This window comes from Acanthochromis polyacanthus, chromosome 21 (genome assembly GCF_021347895.1).
Source record: "Acanthochromis polyacanthus isolate Apoly-LR-REF ecotype Palm Island chromosome 21, KAUST_Apoly_ChrSc, whole genome shotgun sequence".
NCBI classification, from domain to species: Eukaryota; Metazoa; Chordata; class Actinopteri; family Pomacentridae; genus Acanthochromis; species Acanthochromis polyacanthus.
Genome location: NC_067133.1, coordinates 17,555,287 through 17,579,240, shown reverse-complemented (window position 1 = coordinate 17,579,240; position 23,954 = coordinate 17,555,287). Strand labels below are relative to the sequence as shown.

The following is a 23,954-nucleotide window of genomic DNA, read 5'->3' as shown; positions in this document are numbered from 1 at the left end:
GAACAGGAAAGGAAAGGCACCTAGAGAGTTTCTATGTTGGCACTGATTGCCTTTTTTTTTTTTTTTTTTTACAGTCGAAGTAAAATGAGCCATGTTAGCAAGATTTCTACAGATACATTCAGAACTTTTCCTCTGTTCCCTCTGGAACAACAGATAGACATTTTCTGATCTTCTGAACAGAAGCCCTCATCACAACAATTTGGCTTTCCAAAACTGTCACAAATTGGTGGTAAATAATAATAATCTGTCACAAGATTTGGCAACAGAGTCTTCCAGTAATTGTATAACTAAACTGCATTTTGAATTACTTTTGGAGGGAAATTAATTGTTTTCCATTTATTTTATTGCTTAATGCCACTTTTTCCATTCAAACAATCATATATTAGATGAGAAGCTTCAAACTTGTGATGAAATAGTTGTAGTTTATCCCAAACTATGACAGTTTCCTAAACTGAACAATATAGTTTTGCTGCCTAACCACACCCAAACTTGTTGCAAAAGTGCCTTGTTTTCCTACACTTGGTTGCTTATTTTTTTGTGGCAAACCGAACTGATAAGTAGAAAATGAAAGTTTAATTTAAGAATTGTTACAACCCCAGAGCCCTGGTCTTCTCTCTCTTGCAGGTCTCTGGCTGGTTGGAGCTACAATCAGCTAACCTGGTACACCTGGCCAATGTCCCTCTCTCACACCCAGCCACCCATGCTTTTCTTTGTTTTAGTTGGGTTTGTTTTACACTAACATGCCTCTCTGTGCCTCTCCTTTGTTGCGGCACCAGCTGCAACAGAACAGTGATCCCATATGTACAACGAATCCTGGTCTCCACGGTAGCGGTGCGGCTGTTGACTGTACTACCAAATTTTTTATTCAAAATGAGAAAAACAATTTTCTGTTATCAGTTTTCCACCACCATCAGCATCCTGTCCTCATTGGCTATCTTCATCTGGGACTACTCTGTGATGTTGCCGACACTTTTATCTAGCATGCGTATACCACTACGAATGTTTCCTTTACTTTCGTATGATCTCTCATGATTAAACTTTTGTGTTTCTGCATCATACCAAAGCAGTGATGACATGCTGTCAAAATTAGTTATGAATGTTGTTGAAGCTGATTGATAATGCATGCAGTACTTATGTGGTAAGTTCTTATTTTGTCCCAAAGTGGACACTATTGGTTCATTGTTGTCATGTGCTTGAAAAAATGCAAGACTTTTCAACTATTAACAGCCACAGATAGCTGAAACAATCATGTAGGCTGCCAATGACATTCAATAATAAACAACTTAACAAGAAAAGCACTCAGAAAACGCAGTACTCCCCCAAGACTGCTCAGCTGTTGTATCATGTCGCTTGCTTGAAATCCTGAAAAGACAGAAATCACGGCACTATAGAATGTGGCCATTTAATATAGATGTACCCACAAACACAATGACATTGTGCTGAGCACAGGCGTGTGTTATGTTTGTGTACATTATGTATGGATAGGTTGTGTGACCTAAATATGTAGCAGATGGTGGGAATTGATGGGGCTAGGAAACACCCCCACAATTTAATTAATTGTTCCTTGTATCATTTCTGACTGATAAGTACTGATAAGTCTGCAGCAGTTGAGTTGTAGTTTGTAGCACTCACTCTGCAATAGTCTCTCGTCAGTTTGTAATAGTTCATTGTTGGCCATCAAGATTCCAACATGAACAAGACACCTGCCAGTCACAATCAGTCAGTCACTTCCATATTACTGGACCTCCTCACTGTCAGTCACAACACCTGAACCAATCACCTCTCTCTCACCTGGAATCCACACCATTCCTTTGTTTGAAGCATATCAGCTTCATTCAGTCACACACCTGCAACTTGAACAACAGGATCACCCCCACACCACTCATCTCTGGAAACCATTCACTTTTCACAATCTTAGACACCTGGAAATCATACCATTAAGGAGGAAGTGAGTTCAAACTTTTGCTGAGCATGTTAAAAGCTTTTTAGTATCATGCTAATGCTCATATCAATGCTAACAGACCTTCACCACTGGAACCATGTTTTTGGATTTCTGGATGTCACCCACCTGAACCCATACTGTGCTGAATGTTGGTGAGCAACAATTAACGGAAAATATGATGATTGATTGATAATTAAGCCTGACCGCTGAACAGGTTAGGCTTCTATGGAGAACTTGATTTGATGGCGAGCTACCCTGGAACAAACTGGAAAAAGTTGGCTGCATTCACCCCTTCACCCACTCCACTGTTGGCAGGCCACAAGCCTCACAGGTTCATCCCTTCCCCACTGGTGTGGTAGGACTTGCTTACTTGTTTAGATAGATTGATTCACCCTGTTTGGATTTATTTTGTCCAGGTTATGGACTTGTCTTTTGAATGACTTTTGATTAACACCACTGGCAACAGTGGAACCATGCTCACCTGAATTTATTGTCACTGAATTGCCAAACTGCACATAGCACTGTCACTTTTGATTGTTAAAAGTGAAGCTACAGAATTACAGGTGAATGTTTGATTTATTCTCACTCTGGTCTTCTGTTATTGTTTTGTTCTATTATTTTGGTCATTTTTTTTGGCTTGATGTATTCAAGTATTTTTTGTTGATTATTTTTTTAATACATTACCGGTAATCTAATTTCTGAGTCTTGTGTTCATTAATTTTCACGCGGCCTCCAGAGCCGAACCTTTTCATAACCTAGCCCTTAGCCCACCATTCCAAGTGCTACAAGTTGAATCGCAATCATGTGATCATCAGGATCATCAGCAGGCAGCTGATGTAGTGTTCACGTGAGCCGCTTTCTTGCAATGGTACAGAAATCTTTAACAAATCCATGGATCCAGACTATAAGCTACATGACTGCCAAAAGATAATCGGTTGGCCCTTGTCATTTCTGACCGTCTCTAAAAATTTCATCTAAATCCGTTGGTCCATTTATGAATAATGTTGGTAAAAGACAGACAGACAAACGTACGCCGATCGTCATATAGCTCTGTCATTCCTTGGCGGAGTTATAAACAATATAATAAACACTAGATGCTGTAGGAGAGTAGGGCTGCACCTAACGATGCGTCGACGAGTCGTCTGAGCACGATACGTCATCAAAAGCGGAAGTGAGCGCGCAATGCAACAGAAATTCTCTTCCGACCGGAGCGTGGAACACGGATGAACGTCGGCGCGGCATCGTGCATGTATTATGTATGCACGCTGCAGCGTGGATGTCCGCGTTCTATCGTAAACATGGATGTCAGCGTTTACTATACAGCTGTATCTAAACGCGGACGTCCGGAATTTCTGTTGCATTGCGCGCTCACTTTTGCTTTTGATGACGTATCGTGCTCAGACGACTCATCGACGCGTCGTTAGGTGCAGCCCTATAAGAGACACTCAGAAATCTGATAGAATTCTGTATAGATAAAAATGGCAGCTGAATGAAACATCCCTCTCTATAAAAAACCAATCAACTTCCTTATATGAGCTGAACCAGGAAAAACAGCCAGCTAATCATGGCGTTGCACTGAAGCAAGCACAGCGTTGTGTACATGTACATAACCTGCAGGGTAAAACATTTTAAAGAACATATTTCGTAACTTTTAAAGTAAGTTTTCGTTAGATTTGAATTGTGACTCTAAATGTGAAGTACATTTTAATGCTCTAATACCACTAGAATTCCAGCTATGTCTCTCTTCTCATTCATTTATATGGGGACCTTGTTAGCTCAAAATAACTGCCCGAGGGTGTTACCAAGATGGCTGCTGAGTGGCACAACTTGACTTGGAGTTGGATTTCAGAGCTGATTGATTTCAGAATTTTACAGTGTCTATGGACTATGGCCATGCATTGTATATTTATTATATGAGGCTTGGTTTTGATGCTTCCGTGTCGTTGCCGTGTATGAAGCTGCTTGTATTGTTGCTACGTCTACTGTGGGATGCTTGTGTCTTGCTGTAGTAACTGAACAGAGTGGATTGGTTTGATTTTTATCACCATTATGGGATGGAAATATGACACAGCAGGTCATTACATACAGAACACTTCTGTGCTTTGTAATGTACTGTAAATGCTGCTGAGCTACACTGAATTGTGTGGCTCATCCGCTTTTATTCAGGCCAGCTGCAGTTTCATTGCTATGATCCACATTAAAACTCTCTGCTAGAATTATTATCACTGATGGATGAAAAAAATCCCTTTTGTGTGTGTGTGTAGTCTTCCAGTGAAAGATCTCTAAACAGGGACCAACTTGTTACCAGTATGACTTAACTAGTATCTGTTCACACAAGATTAGGTAAAACTAGAAATAACAACAGAAGATTTTTCTGCTTTGCATCCTCAGAAACTGACTTTTAATTCCTCCCCCTGGCTCATTAAACCAATACCTACAGCAGCCGTGTCATATGAGCTCGGCTGCTTCACCTGTCAGCTGTCCGTGCAAAGGATTGTTTAACTAGCTGCAGCCGCGGAGACGGAGATACAATGATCAAAGAACCTTAGTCTTTATTTTTTTAAATTCTAATCAGAGCTATTTATGTGGGGTGCTTTCATGTCAGCGGGAGCAGCCTGGACCAATAATTTCCAAGTTGCCTGTCTTGGGGTGATGTTAATGAGAAACGCTGCAGGAGGAGGGGTTTGATGTAACATTTTGTACTTGGGGCTCATGTTCAGGTCCATTTGTCTGGTTAGCATAAAATTAGCATCCACACATGAGCTGGCTCTGGCACGGGTTGATTTTAATGGCTGGATGTCGACCCTTAATGGCCATATGTCTCTATTTAAGTGATGAAGGAAACAGAATATTATTTTTTTAAATAAATCTACCTCATTTGAATGCATGGCAGCAGCTGCATGTGTGTCTTTTCGTTATTGAGATAGCAAGAATCAGGCCAGAAGGAGAACATGCGATACCTGAGGCAGGTGTCTGAACCAACTATCAGAAATGCGCTTTTCAGAGACTTTTTTTTCTCCCTCACCATGCCCCCAAGAAACTATCATCTGAAATGCACAGCATCTGAAATGAAAAGATAAAACTGAGGGTCTCTACTGCAGCAGGTTATGCTGCGCTTTTAAAGCTGTTCAGTCCCTGGTGGATAATAATTATTTGCAATTAGAAAACCTACACGATTGTAATTCCTCTGGGATTGCTTTAAAAGTAATCGCCGTTTCTGTAACTTGGGACTAAATGTGAACATCTTGCCTTTTTGGACACACACACACACACACACACACACACCTTGATTAAGTGACATTTGAAGTGCCTTGATTGATTACCACCTTTTCCCTCAGAATCAACAGTAAATTCTTTGGGGTAATTTACAATCTTCTTCTCGATTCTTGGTCAAACTTGAAGTCAGGATGCATTACAGACTTGGCAGTGACATTTTAATCACACTGGGAAAATGAACTCGGGTGTGGAAGATCTGCTCAATACTGTAAATGAGACCTGTTCGTGGAGAACACAGCTGAAAGCTAATTTGCTCTTTACGCTTCGGCACTGCAATTGAGGCTAGAACTGCACAATTTTACTAATAGAGACTGTTAAAAAAAAAAAAAACAGCAAATGCAATTTTATTGAATTATTTAGCTAAATTTTGATTCAATATTAGCATTTGTACTTTTAATTTTTGTGTTAATGGTTTGAATGCTCATGTGGCTGCACGTGTAGCTAATGATTCTTTTTTTATGTCATATATGAAAGAAACAAAGAAACACATTGCTGAAAATTAACCTAGGCAATCTAAAATAAAGTACCAGATCTGTCTGTTTAAAGATGGAAGACAAAACGCAAAGTTACTGAAAATAAATATGAAGCTACTGATGGGTACACACACACACATGCTTTTCATGTGAAATTCTAGATTTGGGCCTCTTCGCACCAGTAGTATTTTTCAGTACAATATGCGCCGGCCTGTTTTAATATAATCTGCTCTAACATACACTCATCTTCGTTAAATGTGTCTACTGAAACAGATAAGGCTTGCTTCATACAAACGCCACAACTATAACCGTTAGAATTTGGGCGTTGAAGTACGGCAAAAATGCCCCACTTCGTCAATTTTAATGTTCTACTTTTCTCAACCACTCTCATAATGTTAGCCCCGGGCCTATACCGTGAGATAAGACAAAAAAACAAAACAAAACAGAAATGCACATCCTCCTGCAACTCTTATCTACAGGTTTGTTAGGGTCAACTGTGGGAAAGCGGCAGTCATTGCCTCTCATTAATGAGCTGCAGCGTGCCAAAAGCTAGTAAGCATATTCTAGTGAACCTGAAAGAGCCTGCTGGCTATCACGCTGAACTATTTATCTCTGTTGGCGCTGTAGAAGCAGGAGGTCTGGAGTTCAGGCTAGCTCCTTCTGGATGCTGCTATATCATTACAGAATGAATAAGACACCAACACAGATGTCTTTATTTCAAGATTAAACCCAGCCACAGCAATCTTTTGCTGTATATATAACTACTGGGAGAGGAAGACGCACTTTTGACCGCGGAAAAGTCTGTGTGTGTCAACAATAAGATTGTAAAAGTTTGGCCAGTGAGGACAACATTGATGTTCACATGAAAGTAAATGTAAAAAATGAAGCATCTATGCAACATTTTATGTCTGCAGAGTGGAACTGTTGTCTCCCCCTTCTGGCAGTGATGGTAATTACACAAACATGATCATCACAACTGACTGGCTGCTAAAGTCAGACTGTTAAAGGTTGTTTAAGTAAGACTGCTAAAGTTTGGACAGTGGAAACACTGATGTTTGCCCTAAAATAAATGCCGAAAATGAGTATTTTATGCATCACTTTATACTGCCTTCTGGCAGGGACAGTAATTACACTATCACAGTTGTTTTTTTGTTTTTTTTAACACATTAATCCTTCCTTTTAATGGTCTCTTTTTCATCTGGAGTTTAACTTCAATCATCTAATCATAGCTGTTTTACATAAAATGCATCACTATTGGTGTCCCAGCATGGGAATGTAGACAAATTACTAATTTAATACTTCAATATACTATGAAGTACACAGGCGATATACCTGCCGGCAATAGGCTTAATCAGCATTGTGTGAACTGTTTTGGCAATGGCTTTAATATAACTGATGTTCATTTATATTTAAAAATCCCAGACTCCAGCTTTAATGCACGCCCAAATCAAACTTTCAGCAGTTCATCTGCATATGAATCCATTCCATTTCTTTAACTGACCAGTTAATATCTGTAAAACGCCCAGTTGTTCTATTACACACAAGATTTAACTTCTCACGGGGCTCTAAAGGTACAGGATATATGAATGTTCAGTATCTACTCAGGCAGTCAGAATGAGCAATTTCGACCTCGCAGGGCTGAGCTCGCACAGGTCTCCAAGAAATCTAATCAAAAAACTGGATGTTCTGTCCTTAGGCCTCAGCTTTTCATTTTGGTGTGAGCTTGAAACCAGCCCATCTCTGCAACGGTGTCTGTTAATTTCTGGCTGGCCGCATAAATTATCCATAGTGCAATATACAATATTGTTTTGAGTTTAATGTCTGCAATGTGATATTCATTAGCATATTATGTAATTACCTTTTGGGGGTGGAAAAACATAAGTACTCATCCTCTGGGGAGCATGAATGGGCTGAGTGTCATTAAATAATGGAAAACTGATTATTACATTTGGAAATATGTTACTTAAATGCCGCAATTTTGGCCTGTTAGTGTCAGAAACTATCAAAAGATCAACAAATACAGAAGATTTGTTCATGTTGTGTTAATATATAAACATATAAAGACACAATGTTTTCATCTGTTGACACTGTGATGGATAAAGCATACTTTTAATAAAACAAATTAGTCTCACTCTTACCAGTCCACCAAGTAAAAATCCTTTTAAAATCCTTCCAAACTGCTTTTTCCAAGGAAATACCACAAAGTACCATCCAAACCTCGCTGACACTACAAACTATTGTGTGCACGGTTGTTGTATTACCCTGCAGTCCATCCCTGCATCATTGCCAGTATAACTCATCTGAGAAAATGCGGAGAAATGGAGGACCTGGCTGCAGAACAGTGTGTCTTTTTGAACAATTTGAAACTTCTCAAGAGCAACGCAAGTTCATCAGGGATGCAGACCATCGGAACAAGTAAAGGTCAGCTTTGAATCATCTCCTTGCGAGCAATCAATGAACTCAGAATTTATTACTGTCATTTCACGATGGTTTGAACTTAAAACAGGCTGTTACATTGTGTCAGCTCAAGGCAAGTTCTCTTTATATTTTCCGGCTCACATGCAAAATTGTCATACAGAGGTGGCATACAAATTGCAAACAGAAAGACTGTATCAAACTACTTAAACATGTGATTGGTTGTTTCATGCAAATGTTTGATATGTTGTCTTAGGCATCAGAAGATTCATATATTTATAATAACGCATGTAACAATAATGCATATTTTTAAATCGACAACAACCAATCCAAGGTAATATTATTGTACAGCTTCACTTTCTTTAAATATCAATGCATTTATGGTGTCACAATACTTCCAACCTTGACTGTGATCAGTGCTAAAAAAAATGCAATTTCAGACACTATTCCCAGAGACTGAATCATAAACATTATTTCACCCCCAACTGGGCTAATATTTGTGCTACAAACCCGTAATACAGTTTGTCTTGATTGAGTTCAACTGTAGATATCTCTGTTCTCTTTATGCTTCTAGTATGTATGAAGTCTGCAGTTTTATATGCAATATGCATACAGTTAGGACATAGCATACTACATTGTCATAATAATGCTGAAGGTTTTAGCTCTTGATCAGATATCTGTTGCAATCTATAATATGAAATGAGCTGTGATCTGTCTGCTGACTCCTGGCAGCTCAAGCTTATATATACTTGTGCAGACATTGTGTTGTATCTAACAGAGCAGAGGATTGTATGTCAGAAAGGCCAGATAAACATGCTGGCATGTATAATGCAAAATGTATCTGAAGGAAGGAGATCCTGGTATTTCTGGCATAATACATTTGACACTACTGCTCAGACATACTAATACTTTTTCTGACATACTATATAGTATGGTAGTATAGGCACTGGAATGGACCTTATGTTCTGTCCATCCGTCCATCCATCTGTCATGGCCATTGTAGCAGCAGGCTACACAAGGCATTCCTGATGTTCCTTTTTAACAAAGTTTTGCAGCTCCTTCGGGGAGATTCTAAGTTTTTTCCAGGCGAGATGAGATATGTAATCCCTCCAGCAATTTTTTTTGGGTCTACCCCGCAGCTTTCTCCCAGAATGATATGTCCTGACATTCTCCTAAGGAAGGTGCCCTGGAGGCATCCTAATCAGATGCCCAAATCACCTCAGCTGGCTCCTTTCACCATGAAGGGGTCGTGACTCCACTCCAAGCTTCCACCAGATGTCCAAGCTCCTCATTCTATCTCTAAGGCTAAGCTCAGCCACCCCACAATGGAAGTTCATTTAGGCCGCTTGCACCTACAATCTGATTCTTTTGGTCACTACCCAGACTTCATGGCCGTAGGTGAGGGTTAAAAAAAAAAGAGTCTAGTAAAAGGAGAGCTTTGCCTTCTAACTCAGTATACTTTTCATCACAACAGTCGGCTACAATAAATCCTAACTTCCAGCCTAGAGGAAGGATTCCACCGGTTTCTGGCAGAGAACCATGCCCTCAGACTTGGAGACACCAAATCTCTTTCGGGCTGCTTTACACTCAGCTGCAAACCTCCCTAGTTTGCACTGAAGGTCACAGCTTGATGAAGCAAACTGAACCATGTCATCCGCAAAGAAACGAAGCTGCAACTCTGAGCTTGCCAAACTGAACACCTTCCTCAACATGGACACAACTTGAGATTGTTCCCATGAGTATCAGAAGAGGACAAGGGGCATCCATGGAGTCCAACAACCAAGAATCTCTTGTTAACCTACGAGACAGGTTTTCAGTCTGTGGTAAGAAGCTGGAGGACCTGGGGAAACCTGAAGTCATTAGCTTGTTACTGTAAGGCGATAGAGCTAACCACAGCTCCACCATGTCGCTCCTAGATTGTTCTGATTGAGTACAAGTAACCTCACTAAATATAGTTAACTTCCAAATTAAACTTTATTGAATTTAAAGCTTGTTTACTGGCAAAACGAAATGACTCACATTTACAGATTTAGAGTCAAACAAAGCCAAGTAATTGAGATACAAATATAATACATTCTCTAATGTAAGGCAAAGTGCTGGGTGTTGCAACAATTAGTTATGGGCAATATTAAACATTTATGCGATTGCAACTTGGAAAGCTATTTTACAGTGTCCCCTAGTGTAGCTATGTATTCTATAGTTTAAGGTATTGGCACTCAGCGTTTACTGGTGTTCAGTATAACTCAGCGTTCACTATTACTCAGCATGTCACAGTCCTAAGTGGAACTCGGTATTTAATCTAAAATCAGTATTCAGCCCAAAGCTTTAAAGGAAACTGCAAGTGAAAGTTAAATTCTCCTTTTAGACAGCACATCTCTGACAGAACAGTCCCTGTCAGGTTCTGTCACCTGATCTAAAAACTGCACACAGGTTCACTGAACAAATTTAGCGTGTTTAGCTCAAAAGCAGCACTGTGTGTGACATATTTCACTGTCCAATCTGAACTTGCAACACCCTGACGATGGACTGAACATATTTCGGGCACAGAATTTGCTGTGAGACAAGAATATTTCACAATATTAGTTTGTCTTAGTTTAGGCAAATAGACTACGTTTGGCCTAACTGTATGAGTCTCCAAAAGCTGCATTTGACTGTGCTCAGAATTTGCTCTTGCACCCAGTTCCAGGAAAATAGGACCCTTTGAAGTGGTTTGGTTTTGTTGCAGCTATTGTAAATCCAAGAGTGGACTTTCAAGCTGTGTGTTTTTTTATATACTGTATATCAAAGACAGAGCTCTAAACTAATGTTTTTTGTAAGAAAAAAAACTACTGAGTGAGCAAAATGTCTATTTTATTGCTGTTGCTTTGCCATGTAGTTTTGCTTGATTCCAGTGATTTTTTCTCCATATTTGTGTGGTTATTATGGCTGCCGTTTAATACGTTTTGCATCACACGAGCTTATGCGAACTGAAACACCATTTAACTTCACTAACTCGAATGCACAAACTATTATTTCACATTATGTGTGTTTTGGTCAGTGAGGCTTTCAGACTCTAATATTCTATTTTAAATCATAACTCTGCGTTATTTTTTTTTTTTTGTGCGATCTGCAAGAAAGCTTTTTGAAAATGTGTGGCTTCAGCTGAAAACTGACAAGCATTTTATACACGTCATCCTTCCCATCACTTTTAATTAATCAAAGCATTGTGGTGACAAGCTATTACTAACAAATCAGTTTAATGAGTTGGAGGATTTCAGGCAAACACTGATCTGTTTGGGATTTAACTTGGAGACCATTAATCACAATGTGAAGTGTTTCAACAGGGGCAGCGACAGGGAGATTTAGTGAATGGCCTTTACCTCCCGCCGGACAACAAATATTTGTCATTACAAGGACTAATAATGAACACTGGCCACTACACAATATGCAGGCTCACAGGCTGACCATGCAGAGGCCCGAATCAAAGTATCCATTACATGCTGTGTTTAACAGGTCTCTGGAGTAATTTAAGAGCAAAACAAGTTAAACGATGAATTCTAAGAACGAGTCTCCTGGGTTCTCATTGCTAGAGTGTTATCAGAGTAAGCAGCATGCGTTGTAATGATGGTCAAACCTTGGCAAAAAATTAAAAAAAATGCAAAAGAATCCAGTTCAAACTTTGCATAAATGTACTACTAAGAAAAACGGCATGTCTCTGTTGTTGGTTTGTCTGACTAATTTAATAAATGTTTCCGTCAGGTTTGTGAAAACTTATATTATTAGTAACTGAACTGTGCACTGTCCTGGGAGCGTGTCACAGAAGCTTCAGGGTAATTAGTTTGCGTGGGACACGAGAATATATTTCTAAATGGAGCTGTGGAGAAATCCATTTTTGTCTCACTTGAGATGTTTCTGCTCAATTTGCTTACATTATTTTGTCTTAATTATTTTTTTCCGTATGCTTTTTCTGTGTGCAGTCTTTCTCTTCATTCTGGCGTGAGGAAATCGTACAAACCATTTGGCCACGAAATGTACTGAAAAAGCCAACACCACAAATAGAACTGCTCCCCGCCGTCCAAACCCATTAACAGCGTGTATTACACAGGTAGACCGTGAGGAGGAAATGTTCTTATGCTGCGTGATTCTCATAATGTCGGTGCCACTGCACTTCCTAAAAATGGCATCTTCCTTTTTCCTGAAATGAAAGCATAGATCCAGTCTCTCCAACGGCAAGCGTGCTCCATTATTAAACTATCACTCACTTAGATTACAGCTGTGATGACACCTTGTCATTAATCACCGACAACCGAAGCCTGCCACCTCAAAAGTCTATTAAGAGTTAACAAAGAGCAGTCCGGGCGATTACAGTGATCCAGCGGCCAATTCAGCTAGGTGAGGAACAGAGGTGAATAACAATTGGCTGACCTGAGAATCAAGCATCTATTTCTCTAATTTAATTGGAGACAGATTGGCTGAAAATAGCCGGCTGACTCAGGCAGATGTGTTGCATGAGAGGATCTTTTTGACATCAGGAATGTCCTCAGCCCATATAATAGAATCAAAACACATTTATAGCAGGACAATGCAGTCCTGCAGCACTGTAAAAAAAATAGCATAAAATATTCGCCCTTGAACAAAATCCTATTTAACTGCTGTCATTTCAACTCAAGGCTCTTGTTTTCCTTGAAATAACAATTATTCATGGTTTGGCCTGCAGAGGGAAATGACTGACACTTGCTCTCCTTGAGCAATAACACGTTCAATTGAACTGAGCTACGAGCTGTCACATTAACATGTGGCAAGGCAAAGTATCCACGGTCACTGAAATGAAGACACTCCGACACACTAAAAGCCTCTGAAATCCTAAACTGCACATTCTCGGATGAGGATTCTGTCTATTCTGTGCATTTATTTAAATGATTTGATTAATTTTCTGCATTTATTTTGATGAGTTTTGAAATTCCAGCTGATGAACACATACAATCATGGTATTATCATCTGTGTTTCTACTAAACTAAAAATGTTTTACAATTTCGCAATTCACAATTAATGCCTTTATTGTTGATATTGTGAATGCCTGAATGATTGATGGGAAGATCACATTCTGTGCTCGCACACTTTGCCTTAATTTCTCACCTATTTGTGCAGCTTTACAGCAGCATTTCCACTGACATGAATGGTGATTTCTTGCATTTCCATCAACATCGGAGCCCCTAGCTGTTCTCTCTGGGTTTTACAGTATTGCCTCTAGCAATGTGACAGTCAAGGATATTTATAAATGGAAAGCAGACAGATTGCACACCTTTAGTCTTTACTTAGATGGTGTAAGAAGTACAAAAGGAGACAGAAAAGTGGGGACCGAGGAGGGAAAGCTCAGACAGGATTTGATCCCTGGTCAGCAGGGACACGCTGGGTTTGCCAAAAGGGGACAGTTAACAAGCTGACAATCACTGAATGTGAGCTGAGGATCGCTGACTGTTGGATATTTTCACAATCACAATGTCTGTATAATAACAGAGTTCCTTTGATCGCTCTGTTTCATGGAGGGACCACTGAAGCCCATATTTAATTACATTTTTACAGTTTTCAAGAGACATCAAGTGACAATCTGACACCTGTCATCAGTCTAACATGGCATAGCTGACAGCAGACTGTGACCAAGCAAAAATACAAAATCACTAAAGACTTCATCAGTAACCTTGCTTCCTTAAACCTATGCCTACATGCTGTTGATTGTTTTGCTATATGCATAAATGTCCAATACTTTCTGTCTAGTTCAGTGTTTCTATTTTGTGCTGCACAGGAGGGAGGAGGTTGGGGTAAATGACGGGTCCACAAAAGTTCACATCCTGTGTGTAGTTCAGATTACTTACACTGCACATTATAGGTAAGGTTGAGCAGGACTAATTTGCATTGTTCACATGCCTTGAAATTATCCTGTGCATTTAACACACTCTATTGCGTTAATGTTTTCAATTTGTAATGTGTATATATGGAATTGTTTGTTTGTACCATGTCCTTGAGTGCCAAGAAAGGCATCTTCAAAGAAAAGTTATCAGTATCATTTTTTATAGTTATTTCAATGATTAGAGAGTTAACATAGTTATATGCAGTGTACTGCAAATATTCATTATAAATAAAAAGGCGCAGAAAAAGCAGAAAAATATCAATCCTGACTTTAATTAACAGATCAGACTTTTACTGACAGTAAAACAAAAAAAACGATCTGACAAGTGTGACAGAGTTCAGAGCTCTACCTGAGGACGGTCGCTGCGTAACAAATGGCCTAATTGTAAAACTGTGTCTGTGTGTGACAGCTCACCTGTCTGTAGCGTACAAATGTACAAATTGTAATTTACTCTTAAGGCCTGACTGATCATGTCTCTGCCGGGAATAATTACGAGTCATGAATAATTGATGAGGCTACTGCTGTTGCACCATGCGTGTAAATGCATGCATCTCTCTTTTCTTTGGACACATATGGATTCTGGTGTTGCATGTATTTAATCATTTAAGAGGAACATCTCCTATAAGCAGCCGTGAGCAACAAACCAAACTTTAATTTTGGTTTAGATTTGATCAAAACTACATTCATTTTTACGCAGATCTGGGGGTGGGCCTTCCTCTTTTAAGCATGTAAAGTGTGTCTTTTGCACTCATTCCACAGCAAACATCTGGATTTTAGCTGATATGCTATCACTATTAAAATTCCTGCATTTGCTATTATCTTAGCATCAGACCAGAGTGTAGATTACTGCTCCTCATTACAGGCTTTCTTTTATCACTGACTCCTGTAACCCAAGTTGGGGAAACACCTGTGCACTTACAATATAATATGATATATCGCAGTGTGGGTGATATTAAAATGCTTGCGGGGCATTTCAGCAACCTGGTTCCTCATATGTGATTCTTGCTCAGCAGTGTGAGCAAATGAATCTCAAGTTTGGAAAAGTTTAGAAAAAGTCAGGCCATGTGAGAGTCAACCCTCTGCACTGTCTGATGCATTGGACAAGAACAGATCAGGATGCATGATGTGATATTTCTTCCTCCTCTTTGGAGTCTCTGAAGTTGGTGAGGCCTCAGGCAACCACCTGGTTGGCAGGTGTCATAAGCTGGCCCTGTTTCTGCCAAATTTCATGACGATCCATCAAACAGTTGCCACATCTCAAAATCACAAGCTTATGCTGACAGTACAGGCAAATTCAGGGGGCTCACTTACATTATTATGATGCACTGGGGCCCGTGAATGTGCAAAACTATACAATAAAAAATTCCAATTAATCTCATACTTGTGTTGTTTCACTCTGAACCGAAGTGGCTGACCGATTACTGACTAATATGTAAGCAAGTACTGCGAAATGTGACAACTTATTATATTATAAATATAAAATCTTCGCGCCACCAAAGTTGCCAGATTCACTGTTGGTCATTTAATTACCTACACAGGAGCTTTAGCATGATTAGCCTGCAATATATGCATGATTAGAACAGTTCCTAAACTATTCTACTGGAATAAAAGCACAACCTCCTTCCGTTTCTCTCGCTGGGGAAATGTCTTAAAGAGTTGTTTTGTAATTAATGTTAACTACTACATGTCTCTGAGCAGCGCTACAATGAAGACAGCTCATTAATAATGCAGAGTTGGGCCTAACCATCCCTCACTCTATAATGTGTAGTTTTCTGTGTTAAATGAGAACCATCTAACTTTCTGTCCTCATCAACCTTTCTGATGATTCTGTTCCAGAGCTCCCTGCCTCCCCGAGCCAATTAATGTGGACCTGGAGAATATTCGTAGCTGCAGCCTCTCATACAATTTCTGCACTTCTCAGAGAAGCAACTGGAAGTGCTTCTGACTCTTGTGAAATCAATAAAGTTGAGATGCCCTTTTAAGTCTTGATGCTGTATAGCAATGTGTTTTTGTTTGATCTTTATGATTCTTTAGAGAATGGAAAAAGTGGCGAGGAAAGCGTTTGGCAATTGGTGGCAGCGAAATGTCTGTTCTCTTCAAGTCCTGTGTGGTTATGCGAAAACCCTCACACAAAATAAATGAGGCCGTGTGTGTGTTCTGTTCAGGAGGCACGGTAATGAACACCGCACCATTTTTCTTCTGAGTCTAAATGGTCTGTCACACACTTAATGTAACAAGACAGACTGTGCAGAGCTGGCCGGTACACTCAAACTTACGAGAGTTAATTTGATGTCACACGTTGTATGTTTTAGACAGTTCCAGAGCTGTAAGCTACAGAGAATTAGCTCAAATAACAAAAAAAGGCGTTTTGAAATGTGTCTTTAAAAAACACTTTTTATCCTCTGCAGAGGATTGTCTTGAGTACAAAGTGTTTCTTTTACAGATGGATCTGTGCTGAAAATGATATCTCAGGCATTTGGGTAATGCTGTCTTATGATGCACCAATTCTTTGCATGTTCTAATGAAAAATGTGAAAGAGCAACTCCTGTTTTGAGCATTTTGTCACACATTTAAAGGTTAGCGATCAGCTTCCGTGATCAAATTCACCAATTAAAGGAAAATTAATCTGGGGCTGTCTTAGTTCTTTGATCTCCAATTCTAACCAAGCAGCAACCGCCAAGACTTAATTAAATATATAGCCAGTGCCGAAGTGTCAGAAACTATAGTACCTCGAATGGCCATTTGAGGCTGGCTCCAAAAGTCAGTCAGTCCCCATAGACACCCATGTTAAGATGTCCCATTTCGCAGCAGAAATAAATATGTTTACTGCACGGTTTTGGTCTCCATAGCTAATTTAGCTTATTCTGACACCTGTGAAGTGGGTACATTTTATGCATAACTCACTGATGAAACGTCATTAAGGCTAAAAGTTATGCCTAATTAAGGGTGTGGTCACTTTGAATAACAAATGGGGGCCATCACGGAACATTCCAAGGTCCAGAGATGTTTGCATGACTCACCTCAGATCCGCTCGTGTTCCACCTATTTGCCAATTTTTGGATTGTCTGCAAATTATGCAGAGTCGGGCACTTCTAAGATTAAAGCAGTCGGAGCCACAATATTGAGCTTCAATCTTTTTTTTCTTTTTTTTTAGAAAATACAAAGTCATGGAAGTGATATGAAAAATTTGACCTGGTGTGAGTCAGTGGATCAACAAAGTTAGGATTTATCCACTGGGGACAGTGAATATGTGTTCCAAATTTTATGGCAATCCTTAGATAATTATCAACGGCAGCCAGTGTACATTTGTATCTCATTTATTTGATTTTATATGATAACTTACAGACTATAAGTTTATACTTGGTTTTTTTTTTTATTATTCTATAGATTATACATTTTATAGACATCCACATTTCCAATGTTTTCTTTATTTCTATTATAGAGAAGAAAATCAGACAGGCTGTTTTCTCCTGAATCTGAGTTTATTTTGTCGATACACTACATTGTTTGTTTAGCATATTGTTTTTCTATTGAATACTTTTGAGCTTGAAATGCAGCATATCTCTTGGGTTGTATATAAGCTGCTTTTATACTGTAGTAACAAAAGTTGTTATACTGTAAACATGAAAGTGTGTGAGAACTGAAGAGTTCTGTCGACCATCATCTTTTATATTTCAAGGCTAAAATGTGAGAATAAAAAGCAATAATAGCCAAAGGAAAATAACAGTAGAAGAAACTGTGATCTGAAATGCATTGATAGACAGGTAGACAGAGTGCAGCAAAACAGGGCAACACATGTCGACTGGACACATAGTTACTTGCCTACAGAGATAAATGTCACAGTTAAATTAAACGGAAAGATACTTTACGTGACATTGCTGCCAACAACCTGAACACTGTGACAGATAATCGCTGAGGGCCAGCCTCAGTCACTCAGGGTTGAATAACTGTTGTTTTATTTTTCCTTAGTTTAGTCTTTGTGTCCAAGGTATTGCTTAAGTATATATCTTGAATATGTGAGCTGTCAGTTTTGTGACAAGTGTTCAATGTTCCAGCTTTGTCCACAAGTGGCATCGTCTCAGCATGAGACCTCAATTTATCTCGAATTCGAAGTGACAGGAAAAGAAACAAAAAAAACAAAAACTACATCAAAGCTATGTTAAGCTAAAATCTGCGGTCTGGTAGTTTTCTTACTGATGAGGTTGATGTTGTGTATCATTAAGCTGTATTAAAATGACAGATTTAAATGATGGAAGGCTGCAGAAGCAGTGAACGGACTAATGGATGAGGCAGGATGATGGCTGATGTGGTGATGTGTGATCTGGTCTCTTGGAGAGCCTGATAAATGCACCACAGCTGTTTACTTCAGCGTACTCAGTCTTCAGTCGTAATTCAGATGTTTAAACTGAGGTTTAGTTCCTCTGTCACTATGAAGACAGGCCTATCAATACACTATGTCCTAAATTACTCCATTTGGCTGTATATGTGACTGTGTTTTCATAAATTAACTGATTCTTTCAGCAGTTAAAAAGTACATCCTCTGGCCCGATAAAAGTGTGAGTGAACGTATGTAACTGACATTTCAGCTCATGCTGTTCACATTACTAAGCTAGGCACCATTGTTTATGAATGTATTGTTTCTAAATCTAATTTCTGAAATGTAGACAACATAAAAGACTAAATATTCATAAAGAAACCCCTCGGGGAGTTTTACTTTGCTGTTTAAATGCTCCTCACCATGCATGCAAGTAATGTGAAATCACACTATATGTTTTGAAGTATAATATATGGGAAATTAAGATAAATATCAGAAAGTGAAAAAGTCTTTAATAACATGCAAATTATTGGATAAGTATTTTCTATTTTAACATCACGCCGGGGGATTGTAATGTACTTTTTATGTCTTATATTGGTGCGTTTTTAAAATATTATAGCCTCTGGTTTATTAGCTTGAGTATGAAAAGGACAAATTCTCTTTGTGTCAGTGGGGAGCAGCTTATAATAAATGATAGCTCTATTGTAAAATCAGGCTTTGTGTGGAAGTATGTACACTGTGAGCTATTTGTTCATACTGGCACTATCAAGGATGCATTATTATTATAAAATATTGACATTTATTTGATTTTAAAACTCATTATCTGACAGAACAAGATCAACTACAGAGTTTAACTTATTTTTAATGTGTAACTAACCACTACTGATTTTAGGGTGTATTTTTCATGTATTCACCTTTACCTTTGGAAAACCTAATCAGATCTAAAATGAGGCCCTTATAATGGCCACATTCAAAGTGCAACAATGACTTTAGCTAAGGATGACGGTTGTATGCGTGACTGAGCACGAGGTTAGTTCATTAAAAAACACACTTTCAGCCCAGAGATGTGGCCTTTCATCCATCCATCCATTCTCTATACACAGCTTTATCCTCATTAGGGTCGCGGGGGGTGCCGGAGCCTATCCCAGCTGACTCGGGACACCCTGGACAGGTCGCCAGTCTGTCACAGGGCTACATACACAGACAAACAGTCACACTCACATTCACACCTACGGGCAATTTTGAGTTATCAATTAACCTCAGCATATTTTTGGACTGTGGGAGGAAGCAGTACCCAGAGAAAACCCACGCATGCACAGGGAGAACATGCAAACTCCATGCAGAAAGATCCCAGGCCCACCCTGGGATTTGAACCAGGGATCTTCTTGCTGCAAGGCAAAGTGCTAACCACTTACGTGTGGCCTTTCATGTGAAGAAAAAAATACAGTTTCCCTCTTGTAAGCACACAAATTTACATTAGTAGTTCCAAAAACCAGCTCATTTTGGCAACTAATCACTCTCGTTTCAGCACATCGAACCCAGTATAAACACAGAACTCGGATACAAAGAAATGTTTGCCTGTTCAGAATTTCAACATGACATCCTGTGACTATTTTATTAGTATTAAAAATTATGCTAGCTCAGTCTGTTAAAAGTTGAGGTGAATCAAAAACACCTCATAGTGTGCACGTCTGATGCGATCTGAGCAAACCATCAGCCGAAACATGATGGACAGGTACTTATATACATGATAATTTTGCTGCAGCCTCTTGGTGATCATTCCTGCAGTGCTGCCTGAGAACACACTTCATCTCTTGTTCTAGGTTTTGTCAGCAATTCCATAGATGACACTGGTGGCATCGTGTAAATGGAAAGCTCCAACAATCAGATGTCATCCATTCACTGTCTTTACACCGCTTAATCCTCATTAGGGTTGGGTTCGGGTTAGAGACAAACAATCACACTCACATTCACACCTACGGATGATTTAGAGTTACCAATTTACATGAGCATGTTTACCCAGAGAAAACCCGTGCGTGGACAGGGAGAAGGCAGGCACGTGAACCGGGAATCTTCTAGCTGCAAGGCCAAAGTGATAACCACCAAGCCACCATGAGATGTCATGTAATACGATATTATCAAGCCTTTTTATGAGAATGTTTGAGGACTCGAATAAAACATTTTTAGTGAGTTTTCAGTAATTATTTGGGTTTTTGCTGAGGAGCACCTTACTTGCTTTCTGCTTCATGGTAAGAATTGAAGTTTTACAGTTACTCAGTAGATTACAAACAGAAAGGGGGGGAAAAAAGTAGAAAGATGTCTTGTTTTAGATTCAACAGGGCCCCTGTATAGAAACTTGGTGCAGAAACAGCAATCGTGTGGATGGGGGTGAAGCCGAGGGCCCTCTTTACCTTCAACAGCCAACCCAGAACATTTTGTGCCCGGGATGTATCCTGTTTGAAGGCAGCTGTTAACCTGAGGGTTGCCTGTGTCATCTGTAGTGTTGGTTGCGATTTTTTTGGTGTGAACTGTATCACTCTAAATCAGGCTCATGGTGCTGCCTGCTGACAGCTATGTGAAAGTCTGACAGAAACGGCACTCCACACACTAAGAAAAAGCAAAAAAAAAAGTATTTCTAAATAGTGATCTCAGTCCGGACATGAAACTTCAGCATGGGTGTAAGGGTGTGTGGGATTGCTCTGCCAACAGAATGCTTTTGAAGGCACAGTACAGCCAGTTAAAATGAATTACAGGCCATTATGAGATAAGAAACGATTTTATGCCGCAGACAAGTGCCTTGGGACTTGCAGTTATATTGAAAACAAGTTAAATGAGGATGTGGACTTTAAAGTGTCTTCTTATCTTGAAGAGTTATCCGTCATACAGATCACAGAGGTGACTGTTCACATAGCGCAGCGTTGGCGCACAAAGCTGACACGGTAAATGCACCTATTTCAGTGACAGTGCAAGTGAATATTTCAGTGTTTGTTTCATATTTTTCTCACCTGTACCAGTCCAGCCCTCTGTCATAGTTTCTGTCGAAAAAGTGAGGCTCTGTTCCGAGTGCGCGCACATCTGGATGTATCCGGATGAACTCCAGCACCGCCCTGGTTCCTCCTTTCTTTACGCCGACTATTAACGCATTTGGCAGCTTCTTGTTCCCATATTTCTGCGCAACGCTCATGTTTCTCAACTTTGCGTCAGTCCAGTGATTACCAGGGGCTTTACTTTGGTCCCGGAGATCACTTGATCCTCGCTGGGCAGCGGATTCATCCAAAGCGGACCTGACTTCCAGCGACGCGCAGTTGTCTAATTTCCCAAGAAGTTTCTTCCCTCCCGCGTTCTTGCTCGGCGGACATCGCTTCCCCTCGTAGCCCTGGTTTGTCATGATTGTGCCGCGGCAGAAAATGATACTATAGCACAAGTAGGTGCAAGACAGTGACACGGTGAATATGAAGGCGAATCTGGCGCTGAATCTGTTCGCAGAGGAGAGGAACCTATGTGCCATGTCTCCATGGGTTCAAAGTGCTGCATGATTTTCCATCGGAGTCTCCCTCCTTGTGTTGCTCTGCGGTCGGAGTCTGGCAACAATATAGGTTCCAAAGTCAGACACACTGGCATATGAGGATAGGGGTGGCTTCTTGGAGGCATCAACTGCGCATCATTTCTTTTCAATAGGCTGCTGAACTGTGAGGGTGGGAAAACTTGGGAGCTGAATGTGATTACAGCCGACAAAATTGGATCAGTCCTCCTCTAAACGAGTTCTTCTTAAGTAGTTTGAGGTGACTCATTTGGATCTTTAACTGATACCACTGTCTTGGAACGCACACCAGAGGAATCCCACCGTTTTCCAGCTTCTGCTTTTTTGTTGTGTGCGAGAGAGAGAAGAAATAAAGCGTCCTCAGCGTCCCTAAAACTCTCACCAGCACGAAAATTCTGTTCTGCTCAGAGGGGAATTTGATGCTCAGCCCACCTTTCCTTCCCTTTCATAATGAAGTTGTGAAGAAATATGCACTTAGGCTGCCAGGTATAAATATTTAATCAGCCCTCTGACGTCACGCACATGATCATAATTCTATATGCGTGTATTTTTTAAAGGGACATCCAGATTATTTTCTTCAGCACAACATATAGAGAGTTTGGGGAAATTGGAGAGGGGGCAACTTCTTTTTCCCATCCTCACATTTTGAAGTAAAAAAAAGTTCGCCTCCTTCACTGCTTTTATCATTAACAATAAGAGGAAGATTCAACAGAAAAGGATCCATGTTAGTGAACAGCATCAGCAAACTCTTCACAGAAATCATATTTATCCAACTTAAGCCCCTTTCAGACATGCACTCCTGTCTGTTAATCTCACAGGAACTGAAGGTGCACCCTGCTTACTTTTCCATAAAAGCTGTGAAGGCATCCAGAAATGATGGGTTGAAGTCAAGGTCAAAAACAGACGTCCGGATTAAAACTTTGCTAAAGAAGTTGTTCAGAGCCTCCTGCGTCTCCTTCCACATTTTCACGCTGCACGGCCCAATGCTGCCTCTTGTATTCCTTTTTCCTGTCTATGAATGCTGTCCTCGTATTCCCTCTGCTGCTGGAGAGTCTGTCAGCGTCGGGTAAAAGATTGAGCAGGTCCTCCAAAGTCTGCTGGTGCCCAGGCTTTTGCTTCTCTTTATTTCTGGGGGGGGTTATAAATGAGTCCTGTTGAAATTGTACACCACTGTTCAAAAGTTTGGAGTCACCCTGACAATTTCATGTTTTGTGGGTTGGCAGAATATTTTCATTTTACATTGTTCATAAATTAGTAGTTGGATTGTCATAACAGTTTTCAGCGGTTACAAAATCATAAATAAACTTGGCTTTTTGTCATTTGGACAGGTTGCTAAGCATGCTAGTAGTTTAGATTTAGTCCGTTTTGTTATAATTAGCACATCACTCTGTAAATATGTAACTTGATATACACTCCAATTTTCCATGTATGGCAAAAATTGCTTTCATGTTGCGGCTATCTCTATCTGTGAAGCCATGACGAACATCAACATCAAAGAGAATTCAGAAAATTCTACAGTTGTCCACTTGTCATCCAACCTGTCCACCACTTTGTGAGCCACAAGTCTTGAGAATCATTTTTTCCACTTAGATTCTTGTACTCGCTTAGTCTGTTGAGCCCTTGAGTCCTTGAGCCTATTCTGACTTGAAGTTTCATCTTGTCCAAGGTGATTCAGAAAGCTCAAGGGTCAGCATCTTAAGAGGACACTGTTGTCAACACTTGTGCAACTTTCACAAAAAAGAAAATGCTAAAAAGTGAGAAAATACAGTGAGAAACAACACAGACTATGATGAAAGTGATGAAGATGGCTGGGACACAGTTGCTGCTGCCATGGTGATTCATGAGGTCTCTGATTTCCACTCTCCAACTGTTGTGTTGGAAAATGGGCTAAAATGTGTGTTTGTTTTATCCCAGTGACAGCATGATTCAGATATCGCTCCAGATATCTGCCGTTTGGTGTATTGGGTTGAGTTTTCTGCACGTTTGTTGTCACATTCATGCAGAATTTCTCTTGTGTTTGTACGAAGCCCCTACATATAGAAGCAAGCTATCCAGACTGAAGGAGGCAACACACAATGCTGAAGTGTTTTGAGCCTTGTGGTTGC

General features: G+C 39.9%; 1 protein-coding gene across 1 annotated transcript in view; it reads right to left on the bottom strand.

Annotated features, from left to right (window-relative positions):
• Nucleotides 1-22,327, bottom strand: part of hs3st2 (heparan sulfate (glucosamine) 3-O-sulfotransferase 2) — a 32,522-nt gene extending 10,195 nt beyond the window's left edge. Inside the window, exon 1 of the mRNA XM_022195148.2 lies at nt 21,314-22,327. Within this exon, the coding sequence (XP_022050840.1) occupies nt 21,314-21,816 (503 nt within the window). The 5' untranslated portion in view covers nt 21,817-22,327. The remainder of the gene's footprint in view (nt 1-21,313) is intronic.
• Nucleotides 22,328-23,954: the final 1,627 nt, after the last annotated feature.